The 23,883-nt window shown below is 39.7% G+C and overlaps 2 protein-coding genes across 6 annotated transcripts in view; both read right to left on the reverse strand.

Moving 5' to 3' along the window:
* Positions 1-23,883, reverse strand: part of HMGN3 (high mobility group nucleosomal binding domain 3) — a 150,594-nt gene that overhangs the window by 77,688 nt on the left and 49,023 nt on the right. For 3 of the 4 annotated variants that reach the window (XM_056856877.1, XM_056856876.1, XM_056856874.1), the window contains one exon: positions 17,027-17,036. The exons of the other annotated variant lie outside the window; for it this stretch is intronic. The gene's annotated coding sequence lies outside the window, so the exon portion shown is untranslated. Of the gene's footprint in view, positions 1-17,026; positions 17,037-23,883 lie in introns of those variants that run through there. 4 annotated transcript variants of the gene reach the window in all.
* Positions 1-23,883, reverse strand: part of PHIP (pleckstrin homology domain interacting protein) — a 97,404-nt gene that overhangs the window by 72,626 nt on the left and 895 nt on the right. For both annotated transcript variants that reach the window (XM_056856872.1, XM_056856871.1), the window contains exons 5-6: positions 3,493-3,643; positions 3,311-3,409 (exon numbers count right to left, since the gene is read on the reverse strand). In XM_056856872.1, the coding sequence (XP_056712850.1) occupies positions 3,311-3,409; positions 3,493-3,643 (250 nt within the window). The remainder of the gene's footprint in view (positions 1-3,310; positions 3,410-3,492; positions 3,644-23,883) is intronic.

The following is a 23,883-nucleotide window of genomic DNA, read 5'->3' on the forward strand; positions in this document are numbered from 1 at the left end:
AAGGACCGAACCCGCAAATTAGATTGCACAGAAGGTGTTTTTGGAGGGATTAGGACAACATCAATTTCTGGAGTCGGAACTGGTAGGTCACGAACCTTTGTTGACTTGAAGATGCTTTCTTGTATTTGATTTTTCCTTATGCTATTTTGCAGGGTTTCAGAACTGGATTGTTTATGCGGATCCGTGTCACAGCGCTTAGAAGCTGGAACTGACGGGGACCTCAAAAACTAGGCAGAAGTGCACTCCAAAACAGATTCTCAGAGCCAGGGGAACCAACATGTTATTAAGGTGAGTTTGGACAGACAGGTTGACCGGAACTGACTGGGCCGAAAAAGGTCTATGGGTTTCGGATCGGACCTTATTAGTCAGTGCTAGAAAGGTGCCATGCCAGAGTGCCACCCTATCGGACCTGGCCTTAGGTGTAAATTTTTGGCACACCTTGCAAGCCTGTATATTATGTGCTTCTCCAAGACAGGCGTCATGTTCATCTGTATGGGTCATCTTTGCATTGCATTGGATACATTTCTTGAAAAGAGCCTTCGAAGCCATGTAGCCAGACAAGGCAGTATTTCTCCCAAGGGCCACAAACAGCTGGGTGGGCAAAGGAATGGTGATCGCAGAGGCTAGACCAGCAAGAGTTCAGCCCACTCATGGACAATCTGAAGCTTGAAATATCCAGAAAACTCAAGAAGATTGACTGATCGAAGCAGAACGAGGAAAACTCCTATGCAACTGCTAGAATGCGTTCACTCAGCAGCAGCAAAGAACTGAAGGAAAGGGGCACCCCCCTCCAGAACACATGACCGTTTTGGCAGGAAGTCTTCCCACTCACTCTTGAGGGGAGGGGCGCCTCCTTTGTAGATATTAAGTTTGAAGTTTTTCTCCAGCAGCAGGCCTGTGCGCAGGTGCAATCCCAATGTGTTGAAGGTTAGCAATTGTACCAAAAGCCTTGATTAGATTATTAAAGTGTAGTTCCTTATAGACCACACTGTAACCCAGTTTGGAAACAGCAGGTACTCTGGAAAGCAACAACCCAGTCATTCACTGGAGTAGGGGGACACATTGCTCCAATGTTAAACTATCACCACTGGTTACTGGAAAGTTTCCAGATTCATTTTAAGGAGCCCTATATAGTTTGGCTTGAAGCTATAGTATAAAAAACAGGCTGTCCTGTATGAACCCACCTGCTTTAATTATCAAGTGTACTTTCTCCTTCTGCACTTAGGCCATCAGAAGCCAGGTTGAGCCCACTTGTATTATTAAATAGTGGTCGGGCTTAGTAGTTGACTACTTCTTTCCCACCCACCCCCATGAAGTCATAGCTGACTTATGGCAATCTCATTGGGTTTTCAAGGAAAGAGACATTTGGAGGTAGTTTGTCATTGTCTACCTCCACATCACAACTCTTGTATTCCTTGGAGGTCTCCCATCCAAATACTAGTCAGGGTCAAGGCTGAGAGTGTGTGACTGGCCCAGCAAGCATCCATGGTACAAGTGGGGATTTAAACCTGGGTTTCCCTGGTCCTAGTTCAACACCTTAACAACTACACTACACTGGCTCTCTAGTTTCTATTAGCCAGCTGTAAAATCCAATCCCACCACAAGACTACCTATAATAATAATTCCTAGACTGATCAGACCTTATGTGACTGCATTAATAAGAGAAACAATTCTTTAAGCTTAAAGAATGAACCACACCACCCTCAGTGCTCACTAACTCCAATCTTATCTAAATTAAAAAATATGCTTTAAAAATAATAATAATAATTTTGGCCTACTTCCCCTTTCAAGTTTTTTTGTCAGAAAATACATATTTTACAACAACCATAAATACTGTACAACATGTGAAGGAAATTTTCACAAAACAAAGAGATTTGAGCTATTCCTCAACTTCTTTATTTAAGGCTTTTGTTTGTACCACAAAGATATACACTGTATTGTTTTTGAGATCGTTACAAACATCAGTTTTGCTGTTAAAATAGTCAATACAATACAACACAACATTTTGTTTAAATCTCTGTAAAAAGAACTTACTAAAAAGGGAGAAAGTTTTCCAAAAGTACTGAGCTTAAATAAAAAAACCTTCTGGTAGCAAGAGTTTGCTTTTGTCATATATATAGTATCAACTTATATGTGGTAGCTTCTGTTTTTGTAGGTACAATTCCTCCAACTAAAGAGAGAACATAGCTCAGCACAGAGTACATGCTTGGCATACAGATGCTGAAATAATATGTATCTGAAATCCAGAAACTTTCTGACAACCAGAATGGACAATGCTGAGCTGCATGGACCAATGGTCTGGCTCAGTATAAGGCAGTTTCACATGTTTATGGCTGCAAACCTATGCACACTTGCCTAGGAGCAAGCCCCATTAAACCCTGCGGAAATTTTCTAAGTAGATTAGCATATGATCAAAGCGAACATTAGGAAAACTTCCTGACTGGGTTTGGAAAAGGTTTTCAGCAGACGTTGGTAGCAAATTTAATTTTTAAAAAAGAACTATTACTACCTGCTAATTAACAAAATACAGAGCCAAAATGGGGTTCTGTCTGTTTTTTTCTCTTTCTTTTTGGCCAAGGAGCTATCAGCAGGGTAAAGGAAGCAGAAGCAGCAGCCAAAGACCACTGTCCTTTTGAAATGCAGAAAAACTTGCACTGAAAATGAAAGTAAAAGTTGGCAGCAAACCCTAGGCACATGCAAATAATTCCTTTGCCTTAAAAAGCACTTGCCAAGATGAAAAGCATTCTCACCACTGGCAACTGCTTAGGGCCGGAAAATAATGTCTCAATTTTACAATATTTATTAGCCTCATTTTCCATAAAATATGCACAAACCATCTTTCACTATTGCTCAACACCAAGTCATATTTGCATGAATTACCAAGACCTAGCTTGATAAATCATCTGGGCTTTTAACTACTCTTTAGCCATGGGATATTAAATAACACCCTACATTCTTAACTTCCCCAGTATGGAATGCATTATTCCTAAGAAATGTGCCTATGAGTAGTACAAATCTCACAACCAAAGCAAAATTTTAAGTATTACCAAAGTTTTACAGACCGGGGGCAGGGGGTGGGTGGGCAGGGAGAGAAGCTTGCAAATACATAGAGAGATCTATCCATCAGAAATAGTTTTTGTACATTTAGCTTCCTTTCTAAAGCCCCAATTCAAACAGCATGAACTTGAAATTTGAATTTTAGAGCACATACATAACAGTGGTGAGAATAACAGACCACACAAGAATTAGGTCAGTCTTTACAAAAACTATGTTGGGCATGTTCCAATACACTTGTAGATAACACTCTTACCTATACTAGGTGGGCTGCCATAGTTTACTGGTGACTCTGGAGGTCTTCCACAGTGCAGTGCCGCAAGAGCAGAACCCTTCCAGACAACATGCTTGCAGCCTGTTTGATTATAAAATAAGCATAAGTATAAAAACATCACAGGACACAATAAGTGCATAGGTTATTTTGAAAATGATTCATACTTTTATTTGTGCGAAGTAAAGACTGTCTTCCAGCTCCTAATAATGTTTGTACTCCTGGAACACTCTGCGGAATTTCTTGCTCTAGAAGCGGTCCTAGTCGATGGCATATTTGGAGTAAATGATCAGGTGCCAAATGTCTATAGTATTTTACCTATTATAAAGAAACCAAAAGTTAATCTTCAACATCTTCCTTCTAATTTGTTGATAACTGGAGTAAAAACTATGGGTTGGCTCCAAGGCTTCCACAAATAGTGTGTATTTGCAGAAGTGATATTTAGTGCTTTCCCCAGGAAGCATGAACATCACAACAGCTGCTGTGAAGTTACCTCTAGAACAATATGCAGTGCTCTACATGGGCTACAGCAATGGTGAAATGGATGGAATCACATCCTTCACTCCTGCACAGCTACAGCAGGCTCAAGGAACAGAGAAAGGGCTTGTGTCAAACTGAAGGGAAGGAACATTCAGCCAGTTCCTCCTGGTGCAGAACTCCATTTGTGGAAGACTTCAATCCAACCCTGCATTTTTAAAACAGTGGACCCAAAGGTGACCCATAAAATGTCTTTTCTATGGTTTCTTGTACATGCAGCTGTGGAGGGGAACAGATATATTGTGGGGTTATAGTTATATTTTATATATGGTAACAAATGCATTCAAACTTCATTTTAATGCCACTAATAAATTTAAAGTTACAATTTCATGTACATTACTACATTAATCCTTGCAACAAACTTGCAAGGTAGGTCAGTATTGCAAATAAGAGGCTGAGTTGAGAGATAACTACCCCCTAAGGCCATCTGATGAGTTTATGACAGAGGCAAGATCTGAACCAGAAACTTCCTAATCTAAAGTTCATGCTCTTACAAAGTACAAGAGCTTTCTGTTTCATCAGAGGCAGCTTGCCACCATGTGTAACAGCTAAGAATTCCCTGAAATTAAGCAAACAACTTAATTCCTTGAGCAGTATATACAAAGAATGTGCAGGCTGTTTAATTACATATGAAAACTGTTTAATTTTACTAAAACCGTAAGATAAACCTATGATTAAAACTATTGTTTGACATTTATATCTTTACATTGACAGACTTCAAAAAGCTAAGTAAATTGATGATTGGTCTATTCTGTTTTTTACTTGAATGACAAATATAATAATGTGGAACCTTTTTTAAAAAAACTGACTGTTATATTCTCTGTTCCCAGAAGAATCTGGTTTTGTACTTTAGTTGGTTTTGTATTTGTATGCTTGATGCACTAACATAGATGGTTAATTAGAATCTCTAGTCCAGTTTCCAAAATCTAACAACTTAAGAGGTAGATATTGCACTCCATTTTTTTTTTGGGGGGGGAGCAGACTGTGGACAAAAGTGGCTCTAAAACCTTTTTATCTTAGAGAATTGTGTTTTGCAGAGTAGCACAAAGTGTCCTCTTATCATTTAACATGTAGCTTTATTTCTATAAATGAAACCACACCTCTGGTAGAAAAACAAAGCTAGAAATCTAAAAATTGGCACTGGAGTATTTTTTTTAAATCCAGCCATGTAACTTATTGAGCTAAAAAAGAGAAACACCATAATATGTTTGCAGTGAAGTGGTGTCATGATCCTCAGTAGGCTGGCAGAATAAAAGAGCTTGTATACCTCTTACCACAGAAGGCTAGGAATAAGTTCCTGGGGTAGAAAAGTAACTCCATATGCAAACATCAGGAATCATTAATATTAACATGGTTTTGTTTAAAATTTAGGACAGTTTGTTAGTTCTCTAATATCCAAGGTTCAAAACACATGCTTTGTTTCTTCAAAATCAAAATAAAATACATAGCTTTATAAAGGAGCAGAACTAGTGAAATATTTAACAAACAAAAGGGGAGAGGCCTATAACTCAAAGGGAAATTTTTACCTCATGTGAAACCGTGTTTTCAGACACAGTATTATTACATCTTATCCTATCCACCAGGAGCATACTGTATCGGAAAATTGGGGATTTTAACAACATAACTCCATCAATTCTATTAATGCATTATTGTTAAAATTCATGAAGCATCATTTGCGATTATAATTTTTTGAGTAATTCCAAAGTAATTAGTTAGTTAAGCATCAAAACAATTTCTAATGTGTATGACTATCTGCCTTGTTCTTCCAGGTAGCACTTATTAGTCACACTAATATCCACCCTGCTAACCAGCTATCACCAAGATGCTAGCCTTTACCAATACGTTGGGTATATAAAAACAGATTAACTCTCTGATACATACGGTCAGTTCATGACTATTCCATACTTTCACAACACAAACTATGGTTCATACTTAGGTCTACATTAGAACAGTGTTTGTAGAAACTGAAAAAAGGAACAGATACCGACACTTGTACCCTAGTTTTCTGAAAACTGAACATACATTTGGACCTAGTTTTTAACCTCAGGCTTTCTAAAAAGTTTAATGGATCAAGTCCATTTCAAACAAAGTAATAAGAGACTGGCAGCTTCAATTCCTCATAATGTTTAACCCTACAGCATTCTTTCCTGTTGTGGCAACAAGCTATGATAAGCAGATGCTCAAAATACAAATGCACAGTGACCAGACTAGGGGGGGAAATACTGCCTCATGTGTTCCAGATACACTCCACTACAGCCACTTCACTCATCTAAGCACATCCTTCTGAAGGTGTCACTCTGCAAAAGGAATAAGACAGACAACTAACTACCCATTCCCAAGTATTCTCAATTATGGGCTCCAGTGGAATGGCATGCCTGACAAGATCAGGAAAGCTCCCACATATTTATCATTCCCCAGAATGAGAAAAACAGAATTGTTAAGGAGATCATTCTTATGAAGGGAATAGTTCTGTAGTTTCAATGTATGAAAATTTAGACAAACTTCATTAAACTGTTTATTACAATATTTTAGTGCATTTTTAAAAAACGTAACCCAGTTTTATTGCTTTGCTTGTTGTATGTATCACACTGTCACTTTATAAAGTTATTCTCTTAATTTTGTAATCCAGTTTTAATGCATTGTTTTACACTATTTTCTGCATGGTTTTTAATTGTGTAATCTGCCTTGAGTCTCAATGAATAAAATAAATAAACGTAAGTCACTTTCTCCATAGAACAATCTATAGCCATGTGAATTTATTAATATATTTAGTTATAAATTTTGCTAAAGAGTCAACTCAGTCTCTTGTCACATTGACATTAAATATTTGTGCCGTTTAGAGCTCCTCCTATCGGATACAATGGCTAACCTATCAGCAAGCGTGGCCAGGTTTGCTGGGCTAGCAATTAAAATCAGGCAGAGTTTGCTGAAGAACCTAAAATAGCTAAGGAAATAGCAAATACTGTTTGATCCTGCAGTTTGAATACATGTTAATTTTTCCTTCTCGTTTTAATCTCTGTAATTTTAGGATATTATCAAGCATTCTAATTTTACCCACATTTAGCATTTTCTCAGATATTAATTGGTTATGCACCTTGATAATCTTGTCATTTTTAACCATTTTAATCATTTAACTATTTTAATAGCAAATCTATTTTGTATTTGTTTTTATCCTATGCTATTTAACTATTTAAACAGCAGTCGGTTTCAGGTAGCAGTTCAAGGTTGACTCAGCCTTCCATCCTTCCGAGGTCCTTAAAATGAGTACCCAGCTTGCTGGGGGTAAAGGGAAGACGACTGGGGAAGGCACTGGCAAACCACCCGGTAAACAGAGTCTGCCTAGTAAACGTCGGGATGTGACATCACCCCATGGGTCAGGAATGACCCGGTGCTTGCACAGGGGACCTTTACCTTATTTAACTATGCAATTTTGTCTTATTTGATGGTCTATGACTGCAAATAAATTATTGAATTGAACTGAATATTTGTGCCAATATCTCTACCTATAACACCAAAGAAACATCTTTGCATTTCCAGACGATGAGTAAGATTTTAACTGTTTTCAGTCTCCAACAAAGCATTGGAGAACATTTACACAATAATGAAGAAACACAATTCACACAACAGACATCTTATGGGTGTTAGGTTCCAACTTGTACCTCATTATTAGCACACATGGCAACAATGACCAAACAAGAGATTTTTAGCCTTCTGTTATGAATATTTTAGAACCTGTCAATTTCCTCACATCACCGCAATATGTGAAATCACTGAACCATCAAATAGTGACAGAAATAGTTGAAACAAGTTTTAACTGTTGCTAATAATACAATTTGGCACTTATAAACAGATTTTTACCCCTGTTCAGTTGAGATAGGAATACCCTCAAAATGGAGCAATAGGGAACAGAAAATTCTCTATGTTGCTGAAGAGGAATGACAGGGTTCTTGCAGGATGACAACTGGAAAGTAAAGGAACTGTAAAAAACATATCACCAGATATGGAAGCAGAAACTTTCTGACTGAATTTAGGCAGTGCTCAAAACTGCAAGTGTCATAGGTTATGGTAGAAGAACAACATTGCTTCCGCACACAATAAAACATAGCCTCCCCTTTACACCAATCCACTTTGTAAAAAACAACATACAAATAAGAGGAAATTACCTCACCTCAGCATCTTTCTCTCCTCCCTGCCCTTTGTTACCCATTGACTAGATTAAAAGGACATGTAGTTCCATTTGACTGCCTGTCACCTACTCATCATCTTGTTCAACCTTTGGTTGTCAGGTTACAGGTTGAGGTCTACAATTTCAAGAAATTTTGAAGCCATGGGAAAAAACAAGGATTTACTTGGGTAGGGAATAAGAAATTTTCTAGGAAATTGAAAGATACGCAATACTTTCCTTTCAAATCTAAACTGATTTTGTTGACCTAACAACATAAAATGCAGCATTTATAATATAGAGAGCACATAAAATTCTATTAACTGGCATACTTATAGAATTAAAAATTATGAATGCCTTGGTTTACTACAAGCAAAATTACAAATATTCCTCAAGATAAAAGCAAGAGAAAGTTGTAAACTGCTGGACCCTATACTATCTTAGCACTTTTCACTTTCTACCAGAAACAGAACCAAATTCATAGTTTTTCGAGCACTCCCTAACATTTCTTCACTTTTTATCATTTATAATTTAAATGAGTTACCTTCTCTTAAAAGCATTTCAAAAGAAAAGCATTTAAAAAAAAATCCCCAGTGTAGATTTTAGACGGAACCTCCTTAGACTTTGCTATAAATGTTGTGTAAAACTTTCCTAAGGAGTACTTCACTCATTTTCCCCCAATGCTCCCCAAAACTTCTCCACAAAAAAACCCGGGAAAAGTCCTTGGAAAAAATTAAAACACGCTTTCCCACTCAACTTGCTCCCCCCTCCCACATCTCTACTTACAAGCTTTCTTTAATAATATAAAGGGAAACTGGTAATGCCTTTCTGTCAGAAGAGGTTTTCCTAACTGCCTGAAAAAGACAGTTACTTCGACTCTTAAAGAAATCTTCAACAGATAAACAGATATTGATGCTTTACACACAATGGCATCAATATTGTTTCCTCATTGCCAGTGTGACTCCTGATAAAACGCTGTGGCAATGGAGGATCCACATGGAGGGTTGTACTCTGCTGTTTCACTATTTCTGTTCCTTCTTCCCTTACACATGGTCCAAAACGACACTGGTTTTTCCTTAGTTTTTTTTGTTTTATATATACATGCGATCAGCCCTGAAGAGGACCACACCTTCTCTACCACACCCCCTCATTCACCATACCCCCACGATGGAGGAGTCACTTGGCCTGGTGGCAGCCACTGGGCAACTTGACTCGCCTAGACCACACCTGACCTGGCCAAGGTAGCCATCATGTAGCTTGACCTCTCTGGAATTTTTCCCTCAGGCCACAGGGCTGTGTATTACTCAGAAGTAAGTCCTGCTGAACTCAGTGGCTTACAGCCCTTCTGAGACTCTTCTGGCTGATGAGATTGCTGTCAGGAAGAGAGTTTTCATCCGCAGGAAGAGTATTGGAACTTCTCGTAACGGCTCGAAGGGAGGTTTTGTGAGAGCCAAGAGTACAACATTAAGACGCCTCGTGGGGAACCAGTGAATCAGAAGTGGATTCAATTGAGCCACCCCTTTGAAGAAGGCCCAGACCTGCGGGTGGTTTGTCAGTGGAATCCCATCTAGCACTGAAAAGACTGTTGAGATGGTAGAAACTTGTTTGTGTAGAGTGGATGCTTGGCTCCTTGTTGCAGAAAGGCTAGAAACTGAGGGAGAGATGGAGACATTGGGTCTACTGACTTTCTCCTGCACCAGAGGGCAAATGTCTTCCAGGTGTAATTGTAAATATGTCTGGTGGAAGGACGTCTGGCTTCCAAGATGGTACTGGTCACTTCAAGGCTGAGCCACAGGGCTAACAGCCTATTCCTCTCAAGTGCCATGCGGTCAGTTTGAACCAATCCAGATTTGGGTGAGTGAGAGGACCTTGTTGGAGCAAGTCGAGAAGGAAGGGGAGACCCCAAGGGGTTTGCTGAGACGACTCCATCAGGGCTGGATACCACAGGAGACGAGGGCAGTCCAGGGCAATCAGGATCACTGAGGCTTTCTCCAACCGGATCTTTCTGATGACTTTGGGTAGAATTGGGAGAGGAGGGAAGGCGTACAGAAGTCCCTGGGGCCAGGGTGAGGGAAGGGCGTTGGTCCCTTCTGCCTGAGGATGATAAAAACAAGAAAAGAATCTGGGAGCTGATGGTTCTTCCTTGATGAGAACAAGTCGACTTGGGGAGTCCTGAACTTATTTGTTAGCGTCTGGAAGGCCTACTGGCTGAGGGCCCATTCCCCATCATCTATAGAGTGTCGGTTCAGCCAATCTGTTTGCACGTTCATAATGCCCTGTATATGCTCTGTCCTTAAGGACTGAAGATGCTGCTCTACCCAGAAGAAGATCTTCTCTATTTCTTGATGAAGAGAGGAGGATTTTGATCCCCCTTGTCTGTTCAGATGGGCTTTCGTTGCGACGTTGTGTGTCCTTATTAGGACGTGTTTGCCTCTTAGTGCACGGCTGAATTGCAGAAGGGCAAGTCTCACTGCCTGTAATGCCAGCAGGTTGATATGTAGGGATTTCCTCTTCGGTGTTCCAAGAGCATTAGGATAGCTGGCAGTTGTCAGTGGCACCCCATTCTGTGACGGAGGCATCTGTGAACACCTGCACCAGATTTTTGTGAATGTAGGGTTGGCCCATGATGAGATTTTCTTTTGGGGACCACCATGCCAGGCTTTTTTTAACCTTCTCCGTCAGCTTGATGTGCCCGTCTAACCTGTGAGTCATGTGCAACTGGTAGGGACGCAGAAGCCATTGTAGCGGTCTGGCGTGAAACGTGGCCAAGGAACTGCCCCAAGACAAGAGGTTATTAGACCCAGACAACTGAAACTCTAGCCATAATAGCTACAGTGGCATTTGCCTGGATAGCTAGGACTGAGGCATCATGGACTTTATGGGATTGAAACTCCATTATGTGATCTAGTTGGTCCTTAATGACACAAGGTTTGAAGACCGTAGGGCTGCATTTGGAGCATCTACAATGGGTAACTTTAGCATATCCATGGCATGTTCAAAGTCGTCAGACAGATCCAAAGCAAACAGTGCCTTAGTTAGCAGGGGTTGGAAATCCTCTGAAGAGTCTGGGCTGTTGTTACTCTACTTGAGGAGTCTTTTCATCAAATTCTCCTTCCTCCTTATCTTCTTTGCAAGAGCCCTGGTCAAAGAAGACACAATCGTCCCTGCTTTCGTTGGAGCAGGGAAATTTGACTTCATGGCTGCCTTGGTGGGCCATGGTCTCCCTTGCACTGCATGGCTGCTGCAGGGCTCCTCTGCACAGGGATCTACAAAGAACTGTGAGTGAGCTGGGGAACTGCCTGTATAGGGGAACCCTAGAGGAGCAGTAGGGAATTGCATGGCTTGTAAGGCTTACAATTGCTATTGCATTGCCCTGTTGATTATTGCCGCTACCTCCTCATGAGTAAGCAGATTTGGGCTCACGACTCTGCTCGTGGGGAATGTACATTACCCTCCGATATTTTCTCTGCAGAGTCTGGTTTTGTTGAGGGACACTTTCCCAAAGCATGTTTACCAGAGCAGGAACCAGCCGTAGTTTTTGCAGGGCGTTTCTTTTTCCCGCCTTTTTTGCCAGGCGTGCTGAGCGACAGCTTCTATGGTGCATCCTCTGCCCCTTCCAGCACTAGAAGACTGCAGGGACGGCTAGCAGAGGAATCTATCTGGGGCTGGCTGCCATGAGGGCGCAAGGACGAATCATGGTGAGCATCTGATAAGAATCCTGCATCTTCTCCCCCAGTTGTAGCTGAGGCGACCATTTTCCCTGGGGCTCTTCCAGCAGAGGGATGGAAGGGGGGGGGAGGAGAAAGAAGGTAGATTGAAACTGGGAGGAGTAAATAACAGAAAGCTAGATTGTTAGAGTAGGAATAACAGAGCAGGATTGAAAAGAGAAGGATTGGAATTTTTCTGACTCAAAATTTTTCTGACTAAGCTTAGACATGCTCTCCCAGGCAAGGCAGGAAGAAAACTGGAAACTACAGGAGATACCCATCAGAAGACAGGAAGTTAATAATCTAGTTCCTGCCTCCCCGAGTGATGGGTGAGAATCATCCAAGCTTTCAAGATGCCCTCTCCTCAGAGCAGGAAGCCCTAAAATGATCTGGTTAAGACAGGCACCCAAACAGCAACAACACATCCATCAGGAAGACACTACAGACAAACTGAAGGCCAGTTTTCAATCTGTCTTTTTGGGAATCATTATCAAATAGGTAGTGGCAGAGCAACTCCAGGATTAATTGGACATACCTATCTGCCCTTGAACCTTCAGGCCCAGTTGAAACAAGGATTGCTTTATCGACATTGGTCAATGCCCTATAGATGGACAAGGGAAATGCAACCCTATTATTATTATTACTTTCAGCTGCCTGTAACTGTACCATACTGCTGAGGCACCTGGCAGAGAGAGGTCTAAGCAGAACAGTATTGAAATGATCTGGTGGTGATGTAAAGTGCCTTCAAGTTGCAGATGACTTATGGCAACCCGATAGGATTTTCAAGGCCAGAGACATTCAGAGTTGGTTTACCATTGTCAGCCTCTGTGTCACGACCCTAAACTTCCCATCCAAATACTAACCAGGGCTGACCCTGCTTAGGTTCTGAAATCAGGCTAGCCTGGGCCATCCAGGACAGGGACACTGAAATGGTTTAGGTCCTCTTTATTTGTTAGATCTCAGAGGGTGGAAGTAGGGGGTGCAGAGTCAGATCTGTGGGATCTGCAAAAGTACTGTTAAATTCCTGTTTACGAATCCTAAATGAGATTGTCCATAGCTTTGGAATGGGGTGTCTATATGCTGATGACACCTAGCTATAAATCACCTTAAGTCCACAGTAGATGCCCTCTCTAAAATGGGCAAGTTCCTGAATGTAGTACACAAGTGGCTGAAGGAGAATAAATGGAAATTTAACACAGGTACTATGGAGATTATACCGGCTGGTAAAGACTTCTGCAATGAATGCAGACAGAGTGCAGCTTTCATTGAAGGACTGCATTAAAAGTCGGGGAATGCTATTAGATCCTGATGCTAAACACAGTGGCCTATTAACACAGGTCAGTCAGTAGGACCATATTACACCTGTTCTCAAGTACCTTTAAGAGCCAGCATGGTGTAGTGGTTAAGAGCGGTGGATTCTAATCTGGAGAACTGGGTTTGATTCCCCACTCCTCCACATGAAGCCAGCTGGGTGACCTTGGGCTAATCACAGTTCTCTGAACTTTCTCAGCCCCACCTACCTCACAAGGTGTCTGTTGTGAGGAGAGGAAGGGAAGGAGAGGAAGAGGAAGGGAGGGGAAGGAAGGGAGAGGAAGGGAAGGAGACTGTAAGTCGGTTTGATGCTCATTAAAAGGTAGAGAAAGTTGGCATATAAAAACCAACTCTTCTTCTTCATTTCCAGGTCCAATTCAAGGTAACTACCTAGGATGCACATGCATGAAGGACCATATCTCCCTGTATGTTTTGCTTCTCACAACAAGATCTTTTGGCTTCTCACAAGATCTTTTGCTTCTCACAACAAGATCTTTTGGCTGCTCTTTGCCGGGCTAAGGATCAATCTGTTATTGGCTGGGTCAGATTCTTTCGGTTGCTGCTTACAGCTGTGGAACAACCTCCCAGAAGAGGAAAGGCAGGAACCTATACTTTTGTCCTTCCGGCATGGTTATAAACAGAATTATTTAAAGGATCTTTGGAGAAGCCTAAAGGTTTTTTGTGAGTTGAGTTCTGGTCAGCTGTTGCGTATTAAGATGTATTTTTATAGAGTTGTAAAGATCATTATTTATTGTTGATTTGTACTGCTGTTATTACCCACCTTGAGACCTGACTACATTAGATGAAAGGCAGGCATATAAATGTTTTAATAAATACCTTTCTCCAAAAATTATCAAATTACAAATATTTAGCAGATGGTGCTGATGCTGCAAGTAACACAGGAAGAAAACTCATACCTCTGTGCAGCGTGCATATTTATGTTCTTCTACATGTCTCAAGACTAGACGTCTTGTACATTTAACCCCCATGTCAATTAACTAGTTATCAAAACAGTAACCAGTTATAAAAATGAGAAGGGGATTCAACTCTGCTATTATCTTATAAAGCAGGAGTCTCCAACCTTGTTGTGCCTGTGGGCACCTTTGGAATTTCAAGAACACTCAGCAAGTGCAATCACAAAATGGATGACACATGGGCAGAAGCCAAACCACTAAGCACTGGAAAATTCCAAGGCAAGCCTTCTTCTATGACTGAGACAGCTGTTTCTGAATGGGTGCTCCCAGCAGACACAAAGGAGATGGCTCTTCTGAAGCCCCTCCTGTTCTCATGCATGAAGAAAGCCAGGATTAGTTCTTTGGGGAAGAAAATAGGCACCATGATAAACACTAGCAGGCGCTACAAGTACCTGCAAGTGGGGGGATCAGGGCCCCCAAGTGAGGGGATCAGTGTTCTAGAGGTAATCAATACGTTCCTCAGAAAACCACTCTAAGCCTGGTAAGGCTGTCAACTGATCATCTACTTACCTGTAACTGACCACCTATTTAACTAGTCAAATACTACATGAGTCTACAAATTGTGAGTCTGGTAACCAACTGCTAGTTTCTTATTTTCTGTCATCTCATTCTAGCCAGCAGTAATTTCCAATCTTATTAGAATACTGCCTGTTAAAGAATTCCTTGACTAATCAGAGAATATGGGCACTTTCACACAGCCCAAATAATGCACTTTCAATCCACTTTCAGTGGACCTTAATGATCGTTTGCAAGTGGATTTTGCCAGTTCACAGTAAAATCCACCTTCAAAGTGGATTGAAAGTGGATTGAAAGTGCATTATTTGGGCTGTGTGAAAGTGCCCTATGTTATGTTAATAAAATAGAAACAATTATTTAATCTTAAAGAATTAAATTCATTCTTCATTGCTCACTGTCCTCAATCTTACCTAAATTTATGAGAGCATTAAATTATTTTACTTTTAAGCAGTGATTCAAGTTGTAGCTCTGGCTGGTTTGTCCTTTAAACTTTTAAATTTTTTGACAATACTTTTTTTTTCATTTAGCAAATGTATATGCCACTTCTCTAGTAACTTGGGCACAAAGTAAAACATGTTAAATCATAAACCCTTCACAAAAAGAATTTAAATTAACAAGTTACTAAATATGCAAAATGAAACATTTGTAGCAGTCTAAAATAATTGTTATAAGCAGCCTTCAAGATAGAAGCAGCCTGTAAAACGGTTTTAAAAGTTCAATCCCCTTAGTTAACAGCCTGGATAAAAAAATAATATTTTGTCCTGGCACTTAAAAGAGTAGGGTAGGTACCAACTGAGCCTCAAGGGATGGGATATTCCCCACAAGAAATGCCACCACTGAAAAAGCCCTGCCCCTGTCTGACACCCATCTCATCTCTGCAGGCGATCAGAAGCTGAGACAAGGATCTACATAAATACATAATTTTCACAGAAAAGCTCAATAATGTACAACATGCTATTGTTTGGATATTAAGCTAAACCTCAGGTTACAAATACTGAACACTAATAATGTATTATCATTAAACACATTTTAGCATATTGTTGCCAAAATTATTTAGTTTAAAAAAATCCTTACAATATTGTATATGTTTACTGTGTATTTGGTATAAGCAAATTGCTTTGTAAGAACAGGTTTTTCTCAGTCAAAAACAGAAAATGTTTTGCAGGAGTTTTTTGTTCGTTGTTTTTAAGTTCTCCCCCAAATTTCCCAATCTTTCCACTGGAAAAATTGGTACGGTCAAGACTTTTTTCACCCAATGCGTTTTGCAAATAAAACACCATACCTTATAAGAAGCATTAATAGACCTTAACTATATCAGCCACAATTCCAAGTTATCTCTTCTTCTGTGTAAACATACAAAAAGCATCTAAAGGACAGAAATGTATCCTGCCTTTTGAGCAGTCAAGCGGTTCTGTAATATGTGGCATTTTCAACTCTTACTTACAGACTTAGCTAGCTTTGGGAATTTTGAAGCTCCAAGTATTACACTAGCACACAAGGTCTACAGCACATAATGGAACTCTTGAATTCCCCTAACCATCAAGGATTGGTTGGTTGCCAAGCCTAACAAAGCTGCCCATTCCAATTACTACAACTATGAAAGTTTTTAAACTCGTGCTGGAATCTCCAATCTTCTTCTTCCTTTCAAATGAACTGTACAAACATAATCACTTTCCCAAATCATGCCACTGCTTGGTATTCCGTGTCCAACAGTGGTCAAAAGTATTGACTTCAAATTCTTCTATTTAATCTCTCTCACACCTATTTTGACTCTCAAGGCAGACCACAACATTTACAAAAATCACAGAAGTACAACAATGAATGACTAAAGCCGTCAAACAAAATAAATTTAAAAAATGAAATGTGGAATATAGCAGGTTGATTAAAAATTTGAAAAGCTTTGCCTATCATATAGCGGGGGAAATTAGTGACTACTGACACCATCAACTGAAAAATTATTGCTTTTCTATTACTTTGTGATTTTATGAGGTTTTATTGTATCTATAATTATTATACTATTATTATGATGTGAGCCGCCCTGAGCCCACTCTTGGTCAGGGAGCGAGGGCAGGGCATAAAACCAAATAATAAATAAATTGCAGCCTTTTGTTTTTACCAGCCTCACTTCTGAGAGGAAGAAGTTCCTTGGAATATGTTCTCTCCACCCAATCTAAAAGTTTGCATTCTTCTCACCCCAAATACGTTACTTTTTTAGTTGACACTTTCCTCTAATCTCTTTAACCTTTCCTTAAAGGGATGGTGCTCCAGCTTTTTATTACCTTAGATACGTTTTTCAGTATATTTTATTACCTTAGATACGTTTTTCAGTATATAAACATACCTCTGATATGTTTTTTGTATCAGTATTTTACCCTGCATGACTAAGATATGCTTATCCAGGAAAGATATAAATAAATAAATATTCTTAACCCCCATCACTCACACTGCAACAACATGATTCATAGCTCCCTATAGCTGCTTTTAAGTAAAACCACAAGGAGATTCTACAGTGTACTTTGGTCCTAAGCCAGCATTCTTCTGAAAGAGACAATATGTAGTTACACTTGTTACGTTAATGAGCATATACCCCTTCTTCCTCAATTTTGTATCATCATTATTGGACAATTACTAAAAGTCCAATTATTTTAATACCAAACTAGGTACAAATTCTATCCATACATAGAAATTTATGAAAATACAATAATGAATGTAAAGTGTTAGTGTAGAACAAATGTAAAGTGTTAATGTAGAAGGGCCTTAAAACATCAAAGAAAAGATATTAATATTGTTAATGATACTATTCCATAAAGTCACTACTGATAATAGACCAGTATATTCATATAACCATAGTACAGGAGTCCTGATCCGCTGGCTGAAAGCAACAAAAGAAGGGCTCACCCCCATGTTTGTTATATACTACAACACTTTTGTCATAACTAATGAAATTTCAAGGAACTATAAAAAGGTTAGGATTAGGTTTGGTGGTAGCAACAATTAGAAAATGACTCCTGTATTTTTAAGCTGGTTCCTACACCCAAAGAAAATCGGTTGAAATCTAAGATAGTCTCTTGTTCTCCCTGACCACTGTATATTATAAAAAAGGTAAAGGTCCCCTGTGCAAGCACCAGGTCATTCCTGATTCATGAGGTGACGTCACACCCCAACGTTTCCTAGGCAGACTTTGTTTACAGGGTGGTTTGCCAGTGCCTTCCCCAGTCATCTTCCTTTTACCCCCAGCAATCTGGGTCCTCATTTTACCGACCTTGGAAGGATGGAAAGCTGAGCCAACCTTGAGCGGCTACCTGAAACCAACTTCTGTTGGGATCAAAATCAGGTCGTGAGCAGAGCTTTTGACTGCAGTACTGCAGCTTACCACTCTGCGCCATGGGGCTCCTGTATATTATAAAACAAGAATGCAATTTCTTAAAGCATCATCAGGCATTAATTTACTCCATGCAATTTATTTCACAAATATGTGATCTAAACCTGTAAAAAGAATAATCTGGATCTCACTATCAAAATTAGGTAAACTATTCACAAGACTACCATTAACTTCTCACCTATCACCATAATGCAGATTTTCTCTATCATGTAACAAGATTACTTTGATAACACTTCATTTAAAAGCTTACTTTGAATTATTTTCATATCACTGAATCAATGCAAGTACCTATACAACTAATTTATCAGACAGCTAAATGTATCTTTTCTGTTTACTGAACAAAAAAAGTATCATTTCTAAACATTTTTAGTCAGCAACAGGAATTCCAATATGCAAGACGATGCTTTAACAATGCAAACCAGTTACTTGAAAGAACAAACAGAACTTCCCAATTTCATTTATGTATTCATTTATAGCCTGCCTTTTTCACTGAGACTCAAGATGAATTACAACAATAGATGCTTTGTAATTACTGATTGGAATTCACCAAGGAATACACTGCTCCAGTCAAAGGTGTTCATGTCACAGAATGGATCGTATTCTTTTGCCCATTTTCCACTGGTGTGTCTCAGAATTATTTTAAAGGAAAAGAAGACCCATTACATATCATCATTATGGGAACAAAAATTATAAGTAGTATCAAATGTCAAACATTATACACAATCACATAAACCAAGTTTGGAGAACTCTGCAATGGATTAACATGATATGCAACGCTTAGTGTGGTGAAACTTCACAACAGATAATGAACAAAATAAGTAACATTCATTCATCCATCACCTCTCTTCAATAAAGGGACAGCACAAGTAGGATGTGCTTAAGAAGCTGTCCTCTGTCTCCTCCCCAACTGAAGTGCCTCGAGAACATCATATATGCAGGGTCCACTTGTGGGCCTTACACAGGCTCATGCATAATGTTACAAGCAAGTAACTCCCATTCATTATTACACAACCTTTATAATATCTATCAGTTCTGAATCTCAGCCCCAGGAGAATCACTCACATCTCTTAATTCTTGTGCTGTGAAAATATATGCTAATTTATTTTTATCACATACTATCTTGGAAATATCACATCTAAACACTAGAACCAACACAAGGTGACACTGACATAAGAATGAGGCATGCATACACCAATACATGTATGGGAGCAGAGAACTATGGTCTCATTCTACTACACCACACACAGCAAAAACGAAACTTTATCACCGAAACCACCAGGAGAAACCCCATTAGGTGAAAAACAAATGATAGAAAATGATTAACTGACAGTGTTATGTTCCCCCACTTTGTGCCTATTAAGATCCTAAACTCTGCAACAATTAACTCAATAACACTACACTCTATGCTGAAAGGCATGTGAAGAACCTACACCATGCCATAACATCAGAGTACAACTAGGAATCACTGTGTGTAACCAAAAATGGCTAAACTGTGTCCACAAAGACAAAACACAAACCCCCCAAAAGCTCCCACTGTGCACAATGGGAAGGAGGAGAACACAATGAGCCATGAGGCAGAATTCTGTACTCACCCACAGGAACTATCAACCAAATACCTCTAAAGAACCATCCCTTGCAGGAGAACATCAGAAGAATAATCAGAATAACTGACTTAAAACGGGCTCTAAGACAAGAACCACAAGAAGAAAACTCCAATGAACAGATTAAATAGGCTCACCACACCCTCTACCACAACTGTATCACTAGTTGACTGCTGAAACGGCAAGCCACTTGAGAAAGCAATAACACAATGGAAAAGAAAGGAAGAGCAGGGGTATGCATGGACTGAAACCTGTAATTGCAGGAAGTCCTACAGAAAACATCTATAATGCAAAACCTTCCAAAGACTCACTGCAGAGGAAATCAACAGATCATCAACCAGAAGGCCCAAGAAGGAATTAAAGGCACATTCCACTACTTTTATCATGCATCCAATAAACCACATGGTAATGCTCTACATTCAGCAGGTAGGAATCCACAACAGCTGTCCACTTTGCCATAACAGAGGCAAATTCCAAAGGATCTGACATTTACATGCTATTAACTAACAGGCATGGGAAATTATAGAGCATTGACTAAAAGAATCAAGCAGACAAGGGCTTAATCACATAAACAGCTATACTGCACTAATGTCTAGCTCATCTTACCCTGTGAGAGCCACTAAAAGCCAGCATGGTGGTTAGAGTGTAGGACTAAGATCTGCCATGAAAGCTCATTAGGTGACCTTAGGCCAGTATCATTCTCAGCCTAACTTACCTCATATGGTGGCTATGATAAAATTGGAGGACAGAAGAATGATGTAAGCTGCTTTGGATCCCCCATTGGGAAGATGGCAGTATAATTAAAGTTTTTTTTTCAAATACTGCTCTACAGCCTTAAAGAACTTGTCCCTGTTCTTTAACTATGAAGATATGGACTTAAGCTTTATGTCTCTCTGATCCTACAGGCTAAGTGACATGGGTCAGGGTTATGAACCCATTCATTAGCCCCAAAAGGAAGGACAGTCCCAGTCTCTTGGAGATTAAAGAGATATTGCAGTCAATATATTTGATAACTGCCACTGTGGACTGGTTCAATGGGTAAAAGAACTGCAATGACTGAGAAAGAGAATTCTAATCCCGCTTTCTACAAATAGCCATTTAGTACTACAAATAGCCATTGCCAGATTTCCTGCAATAAACAAGAATCACCTTCAAGAAAGTAGGCAGGGAAACTTCCCTGCATCTAAGAGCTAGCTGTGTTCTGCTTTCAGGTTGTTGATGTGACAGAAAAGAATAATTGCTATTCTGCAAGCAGCCAGGCTGGTAATAATTGGGGGAGGGGGGGAGGAGAAGGCTAGCAATGGTTGTGCAAGATTTGCAAGGTTCAACCCCCATCTTTAGTAACTCTTATATTTCCCAGTTAAAATAAGAATACTATTTTATCTATCAGGAACAAGGCAAATCCTAAATCATCCAACACCAATGAAATACCAACCACTTACATAGATTGCCTTCGAGGCAACAACCCGCTTTAACCTATTTATTTTTTGAAGAGAGTATGTACTGACTCTTCTTCCACACATATTTCCACTCCCCTGAACTAACATATTATAGAAAGAAATTTTAATGGAAAGGTTCAAATGTAAATTGTATTAAAATATCAACTGAGAGATGACACAGGAGAAAGAACTGACACCATCCACCAATAACAGAATTCAGCTTCTTAGCCAGTTCTCATTGCAACACTCCATCCTATAGTTTTATGACTCGTTACAAAAGTGTTGCTGATCCTTGTTCCCATGACTGAGAATGTATTGGTTCTTAAAGACAACACAGGTGTGGCACCAACAGTGCAATCCTAAAGAGAGTTATGCCCTTTTAAGCCCATGGTCTTCGATGGATTTAAAGGGGTGCAAACTGCAAGACTTCCCGAGCTTTTCTATGGTTTCCCTATCCAGTTATCATTTCAACGCAAAATGACTGGTGGAGGAGTTGGGGAGTTATGAACTCTGTAGTAGGTATGTCACAGATCTGCATCTCATGTTCTTTTAGTTTGTTAGTAGGGTACTGCTACAAGCTTGCACTCCTCCTATTCAAGATGCATAATGAAGTAGTAGTTTTATACAGAAAGACCGGGATGGGCTGCTCTAAGAGCAAGTTTTCAGTAGTTCAAACAGTGGCTGTCATCAGTGCTGTCATCAGTGCTTACAAACAACTGATTCCACATTTTTAATGCTCCAGACCATCACCTATCACATAAGATAAATTGGTCTGCACACCACGGCTGTTCAATTAACTTTGTGAACAGACTGAAGTCAGCAGTACTATTCAAGCTTGCCAAGTTAAATCAACCTAAATTAATGAAATTGAATATTCAACTTGCTTACAATGGAATAGTGACTAATTTCAATGATTTTAATGCAAGTCATACTAATTAAATATGTTGACCATACAAGTATTCTTAATTTTTATGCATGGATGTTCAACATTTTCAGAAGATAATCTGGTTTGCAAACTGTGCTAGTAAGTGTAGCTCATTTAATATGTACCTGGCCCACCAAGTACCTAACAGCCCCAGTTTTTGCATATCCGGCAGGTATCAAAATCAGGAAGTTTATCAGCCCCATGTAGGTCACCTAACATGGCTAGTGAACCCTGTTCAATCTGGTAGGTCTTCGGTTGAGGGCCTGATTCCTATAACAGTGGATTTTTTCTCTAATCAATAGCAATCTACACACATCCAAATACACATAAACACCATTAGCAAAGACTGAGGAGCACTTGCATTATTCTGTGATATTCATATGCAACTTTATCAACAGGAAGTACATTCCCCAGTGTTCTCCATCAGTGAAATCTTGTAAAGTATTTAAAGCAGTAGTCAGTCATTACTGAACAGGAGTCTATATTCCCGCTACTGCTGACTTCAATTCTTCCAATGAGAAAATGAAGTCATCACGTGAACCTGTCATCTCAAGTCATGATCTGTCTACTGTAGCACTAACATTATACAAAAAGGTGTAACTTGGGTGAATATTCCCAGTTGGGGAGAGGGGATGTCTTCTTTTTCTCTGTAAGCTACAATTGTATATAAAATTAGATCCTAATGTTCCTACTGTTTTAAGGCTTTATGACTCAGTCAAGCAAGAACAGCAGAGACAACATTAGCACACAGACCTACCCCTCTTGGATATTATCTGCACAATGTACTAACAGTATACAGCATACGAGCAGTTAAGCTAAAATACTTTAACGTATGAATGGATCTAAAGACTGAAATCTTTTACTGGTATCTATAAGCAAAAAAGAAAGAACATAGGCCCTTTACCCTTCATTAACCAGTTCCACCTTACTGATCTGAACAACTGTTGTACACAAGTATTTAGACCAGGAATTCCCAAACTACATGCCGTGAGAAAACAACTAATTAGCCATGAAAATACATTAACGCTTCTATGAGCCTTAAAGCCCTGCTTACAGAGGAGGCTGTTTGCTGTGTCTATGTATGAATCACTGCTCTGGCCTTCCTGACTTGTTATCAGCCACTACTTAAAGGTAAGTAGTTCTGCTCCATCCATACATTGTGATTAGACATTCATACCCTGCCTCTCCAAAACACAGCATAACCACTAAGTTTAGAGGTGGATGTCCTCTACAGGAGTCCCTGAACTTTTCTCCTTCCTGTCAGAAAGTACAGCTGGATCAGTAATTCACCAGCTCAGATTACTTTTAGAGCGAGACATTCTCATTTCTATACAACACTATAAAAGTAACACCTTTAGGGCTGTAGTTGCCAAGTGCATCTCAGATTTTAATTAATGAAAATACTGAGCTTCAAATATCAGAAATGTGAGAAACGCAAAAACAGTTTTGGGGTGCAAGTAAATAAATTTAAAAAACACTGCATCTTACAAAACTGACAAGCAAAACCATATTCGAGACAAAGGCAAAACATTCTATTGTTAATGTGATATATGAATGCAGGGCATTTGTGTGACAAAACAGCAAACTGGTCCATGAAGTTACTAGGGTCAGACAGGCATCAATTTAAGTTAGCATTCTCCTCTGAAAGTTACGCTCAAGAACACAGGCAGTGTAAGTCAAAGAGGGGCACAACAGTTACTGCAGCAAACTAATACACAGCTTTTATTTATGTCTGTCCCAATTAAAAAAAAAATGTAAGAGACTTGCAGATTTGAGCATTTAGATTGCTTACAGTTGCTCAATAGCTGCTGAGTCCTTTTGTGTGTGTGTGTGTGCGCGCGCGCGCGAAGCAGGGCTGCGTGGAGCAGAGCGCCCCCATCTCCTAACAGGCCTGGCTGGCTCTTGCAAGCTTTCTCTGCTCGCTCCTCCCCTCCCAGCCTTCTGCTCTCCCTGCACAACATCCATGACGTACCTTTATTTCTAGCACAGTGACTCTGGGGCTCT

The sequence above is a fragment of the Euleptes europaea genome, chromosome 10 (genome assembly GCF_029931775.1).
Source record: "Euleptes europaea isolate rEulEur1 chromosome 10, rEulEur1.hap1, whole genome shotgun sequence".
Taxonomy (NCBI): domain Eukaryota; kingdom Metazoa; phylum Chordata; class Lepidosauria; order Squamata; family Sphaerodactylidae; genus Euleptes; species Euleptes europaea.